Source organism: Physeter macrocephalus, chromosome 4, assembly GCF_002837175.3.
Source record: "Physeter macrocephalus isolate SW-GA chromosome 4, ASM283717v5, whole genome shotgun sequence".
Classification (NCBI taxonomy): domain Eukaryota; kingdom Metazoa; phylum Chordata; class Mammalia; order Artiodactyla; family Physeteridae; genus Physeter; species Physeter macrocephalus.
Window position 1 is genome coordinate 38096585 of NC_041217.1, and position 5347 is coordinate 38101931.

Sequence of the window (5347 nt, forward strand, 5' to 3'; positions counted from 1 at the left end):
CTTGGTAGGCCCTGTTGGGACTTAGTCTGTGAAGGGAAATTAATCAAGGATTTTGAGCAGAGGAACGACCCCAACAGGTCTCCATGGCTACCAGGAGGAACAAGAGTGGAAGCCTTTTGGAGTAATCTGGACTAGAAATGATGGTGTCACAGTCCAGGGTGATAGTGGTAGATGTAAACATGTAAGGACTCAAAAATTTACTTCCCAGGCACCTTTTGAAGGATCTGTTCCAACAAAAATGAGGAAATACACCAGAACAAAGACTTGGAATCAAAGTAATAAAGAGAACAGCAAAGAGAAGACCTAAGATTTAAAAGCAAACCATTTGGGCTTCCCTGGTGGCGCAGTGGTTGCGAGTCCGCCTGCCGATGCAGGCGACACGGGTTCGTGCCCCGGTCCGGGAAGATCCCACATGCCGCAGAGCGGCTGGGCCCATGAGCCATGGCCGCTGAGCCTGCGCGTCTGGAGCCTGTGCTCCGCAACGGGAGAGGCCACAACAGTGAGAGGCCCGCGTATCGCAAAAAAAAAAAAAAAAAAAAAAAGCAAACCATTTATTTCAGAATCACTGAAAAGAGAGCCTGGGAAGAAAATCTCCAGGAGTGATGGTGGAGAAGTATGTGGAATTAAAACAGCATCTGACATGTCTGAGCATTAGGAAATAGATTGCTAGACTATGACAGATCTTTTGGAGCATGTAGCAAGAATCAGCAATAGAAACATAAAAAACTAAACAAAAAAACAAGATAAATTATTAATGCCATAAAAATTAAAGAGCTGTAAAGCAATATATTCACAGATCACTGTTAAGCTTACCTTGGCTTAGCAAAGATCAAGATTTGCTTAATCAGTCAATACATAATGTTTAAAAATAATAAACATATGTCTAATAAGAATATTATTTGGAAATATGTAGATAAACATCATAACAGAGCTAAAGGAGTTGAAAATGGTTATTTTGGGGGAAAGAGACCAAAGGGTGGGATTGAGTGGATCAGAATCTTAGGGTTTTCATTAAAAGGTTTTTTTTGGATTTTTTGACTTTTTAATTATTTGCTTGTACTACTTTAATAAAATAGTAAATTATTAAAAATAAAGTTGCATAAATAATAGAGGTTTAGGTACATTATTTAAAGCCCTAAAGATAAGTAATCACTAAAAATATATAAAATTAAAAGAGACTGACCAATGGAGAGAGAGAGAGGAGAGGGAAAGTTAGAGCTAGATTGATCAACTTTGTAACAGGAAATCAAAATATATGTTTAGAGATAAAAAGTCATATGATATGAGTTCATTCTCTCTTCAGAGTGACTAAGCTAATCAGCAGAAAAACTCAAAACAGAGTAGGACTGAGGCAGAAGAGGGAAGAATCTTACTTTTATTTTTTATAAATCTCTTTGTAAGGTTTGAATTCTTGTTTTCCTGCACATATATTACTTCTATAATTATAATTATGTGTAATCAATTTAGAATTAAGACATGAAAAGATTGTGGCATAATTCACATCAGTGTGGAAAGGTCTCCACACTGCCCTGGATGGAGACTTGCAGGGGAGGAAATATGAGACTCAGGTTTCAGAGATGCCTCTGAATCTTGTCTACCGCTTGGCACCCAGACCTGGAATGGATAGTCCTTTGTTTATCTGAGTACATTAATGGATTTTTGGATATGAAATCCCTGAAACTAGGGAAAGACAGATTGCTAAAATGCTTTCCCTAATAAAGTAAAAAGAAATGGGTTTCTGGGGCAGTGATAGCAAGAACAGATGAAGTGTGATAAGGAATGATTTGAGGAGGGAAAGCATCAGACCAGAAAATTCTGGAGGTTGTCAGGGTCATGCTGAGAAAGTCAGCTAGAAGAGGTTCCTGGTGGCAGGGAAAGGCAATGGTCTTTTAAGATCACAGTTATGTAACATTCGATGTGAAAGTCCAGTCTTGTGCAGCCAGCCACACATCCCTCTGTTAACTCGAAAGCGTTAATAAAAGTCTGCTATGCAACTTTCTTATGTGACTGCTATTTTGAAGAAATCAAAGAAAAGAGGTGATGTTCTCTATAATTGATCAAGATGCAGTGGAGAACCAGAGGCCAGCCATAGTAGCTAAGTAAACATGAGTGAGAATGACATTTGGGGAGGCAAAAAAATGGAAAACGAGGTGACCATAAGAAATTATAAGGCTCCCCAGAGGTCCAGAGATATAAGAATAACACGTGTGGGATAAGCATTGAAAGCTCTACCCAGGCCCTCAGACCTTTTTACCATTTCTGTGCTCTCCTCTTCAGGCTTCTGGGTACTCTAGTTTCTTAGGGTTATACCTTCCACTCTTTTGGGAGGACTCCCCTCAGGCTGCTAGTCAGCTTTGTAGTCACACAGAGAGAGCTGGATGCCCTGGGGGCTCATGTGCCCACAGGGTGTCCCTTCACCAATAACTGACTAGTACAGCAGAATGAAAGCCCAGTTCCTTTACCTGGAATTGGGACAAAATGTACACAAACTTATAGTCCAGGGTTCCCTTCTGGGTCAAGGTTAAGCCACCCTCCTTCGACTTTGCCTTGTCACCCTACTACGTGCCTTCCCTGTCCCATCCTGCTTACCCTACTCCTTTTCCCGTTTCTCCTTTGAGAACTTGGAGAAGTTCCTTAATAAATTACTTGCACACAAATTCTCTTCTCAGGGTCTGCTCTGGGGAATCTGTCCTAAAAGAGACACTAAAGCTATTTTAATTGAAGTATTAAAGAAAAGAGTGATCACACTGGATAGGAAGTCTTGGACATGCTCAAGAAGGATACTTGGGTTGCACACAGGCTTACAAAGGCATCCAAGCTGGTTATTATCGAATGGAGGGGATGTCAAGCAAAACCAAATATACCTTAAATATAAAGAGGAACTGAGAAGTTGTTCCAGAGAAAATATTGGTAATCAATAGAAAGAGAAAGGAGAAGACAGAGGAAGGTGTGATATTTGACCTGGGCACTGAAGGATGAGTAGGAAATGAAGATGTAGTGTAAATACATCTCAGACAAGGCTCCAGTATGAAAATAGAAAAGAAGTATTAATTAGAGAAGCATCAGGAAGTGATTGATATAGGGCCCTAATTTCTCATTACAAGGGAATCAAAGTGAAAACAAAGACACTGCATTTTTGACAGGTGATTATTTATTTCTGCCATTCCACCAAATCTAGGGAAGCAGAAGCTTAAAGTGAGATAGGATATAAACCACCAATAGTTCCACATTAGCAGTGGCAAAAATTTCAAAGATTCTTCGAACACAGGTTTTTTTTTTCAGTAAATAATAGCACTTAAGGACCAGTAGCGTTGCTAATGAGGGAAATGTACCTAATTCTCTGTTTTTAAGGGGAAGAGAGGAGAAATAGATGTACTGATTTTTCACTGGTGCTCGACTTCAAGTCTGTTGCTCCAATCTTTCAATCTCCAGAGACAGTTTATACACCTCCAGGGCCATTTTTACATCCTCTGGTCTTGGGAGACACTGCATAAGTTTCCTGCCTGCGAGTACTTGTTCGCAGCCCGTGGGAACTTCCTAAAAGAGATAAAAGGATGGTTTGAGAGGCTTCTCTCCAAACTGTGAAGGTATAAGATTACTTCAGGATGTCTACTGATGACAATAAAATTGGAGTATCAAGACCCTCCTTAGGACTGATGCAAGAAATCAGAAGATACTTTGTGCATCTCAGCAAAGTATTTGCCCTAAGATCGAGACCAGCACTGCTCTAAGGCAGCAATGAAACTAAGCAGAGAAGGAACAGCACTGCAGAAGATACCCAGGGAACTCCTTCATGGTCAGCTGAAGGGATGGATCTGATGTCTATGCAAAAGCATAGCACTTACTGTAATAGAAAATGCAGAGCTGGGAGCCAGGTTGCCTGGATCTATGGAACCCTCCTATCTAGGGGCTTGGTCTTTCTTGCTATAAAATAAGAGAATTAGAACTTTCTTTAAGAACTCAACATGCACTTTGAGAGTAAAAGTGCTGATTCTGAAATTGATTTAAACAACTCAGAAATGAGTCCCAATAAAAGTCAGATCTCATCAGTGTTGGCTGGGACAGTGCTCTGAGCAGGTTACCATTTTTACAATGTGATAGAATACCCCGAGGTGTGTGCCACTTACCCACTCACACTTGGGCACTTCTGGGTACCAGGTTCCGTTCTCTGAGCAGATGATACTCGGAGAGCCGACCACACTATAGCCAGAGTCACACTGTACAGTGACATTTTCAGGCTCAACATACTGATCCTTGTCCAGAGACACAGTTCCATCTTTTATCTCTGGTTTCAGACACAGAGCTGTAATGGAAACACAATTTTGATCATTTTGTGATTCTCAGAATAAGATCTTACAATAGTAAAGAATACTGGGGGGTGAGAAACACTGATAATAAATTATGCCTGTAGTCTGAGAGTTGTTCTTTAACTACATTTATTGTATTGTTATAACAAGAAAATTAATAACAATAATATTAATGTTAATGTACAGCTATCACCAACATAAAACACTATTATTATCTACACTTGGCTGGAGAGAAAAATTAGGTAAAGACAATTTATGTGACTTGTCTATGGTTGTGTAGCTTTTAGGTGACATGATTATGATATAAACCTAGGTATTGTGTTCTAAAATCTGAGTTTTAAAAACTACTGTATGTCAAAACCTGACTCTTTTCAGCATCTTAAGCATGTAATTTCTATTCTTATGCCCTTAGTATGTTCCTGTAGTAAATGGAGACAATGGTGGGAAATTAGACACTTGAGTTGCTGTTAGCCATGTGGTAAGAAAAAAAAAAATGCACACCTAATCTTGGTCTCATATCAGGTCAGCTTCTCTATGAGGAGGTGATGGCATGCACCAGGTACTAATGGAGACATCAGATACTTCAAGGATGTTTGGGATTTTTCCATGAGTCCTCATTCTAACTTTCACAGGAATTCACTAAGATTTTGCTGAATCCTCACTGGTCTCTTAAATTAAAAATTATTATCTCTAACTCTTGAGTATTGACAAAGGTAGTACTGTATAGCAGTGTGAAAACTACGGTCCATTTAATGTGGTGCTGGGTTCATTGACTACTCATTGGAGAAAAACAAATTTTGACCCCCACTTTACACCATAAACCCATAGGAATTCCAAGTGGGCTGGGGATATCAATGTGGAAGGTAAAGCAACAAAGCTCTGGAAGATAACATAGAAGAATTTTTTTTTTTTTTTTTTTTTTTTTTTTGCAGTACGCGGGCCTCTCACTGTTGTGGCCTCTCCCCCCGCGGAGCACAGGCTCCGGACGCACAGGCTCAGTGGCCATGGCTCACGGGCCCAGCCGCTCCGCGGCACGTGGT

The 5347-nt window shown here is 40.1% G+C and overlaps 1 protein-coding gene across 1 annotated transcript in view; it reads right to left on the bottom strand.

Annotated features, from left to right (window-relative positions):
- Positions 1-3152: 3152 nt before the first annotated feature.
- Positions 3153-5347, bottom strand: part of LOC102978746 (apolipoprotein R-like) — a 6448-nt gene continuing 4253 nt past the window's right edge. The window contains exons 3-4 of the mRNA XM_028488125.2: positions 4128-4303; positions 3153-3537 (exon numbers count right to left, since the gene is read on the bottom strand). Coding sequence (XP_028343926.2) covers positions 3400-3537; positions 4128-4303 — 314 coding nt within the window. The 3' untranslated portion in view covers positions 3153-3399. The remainder of the gene's footprint in view (positions 3538-4127; positions 4304-5347) is intronic.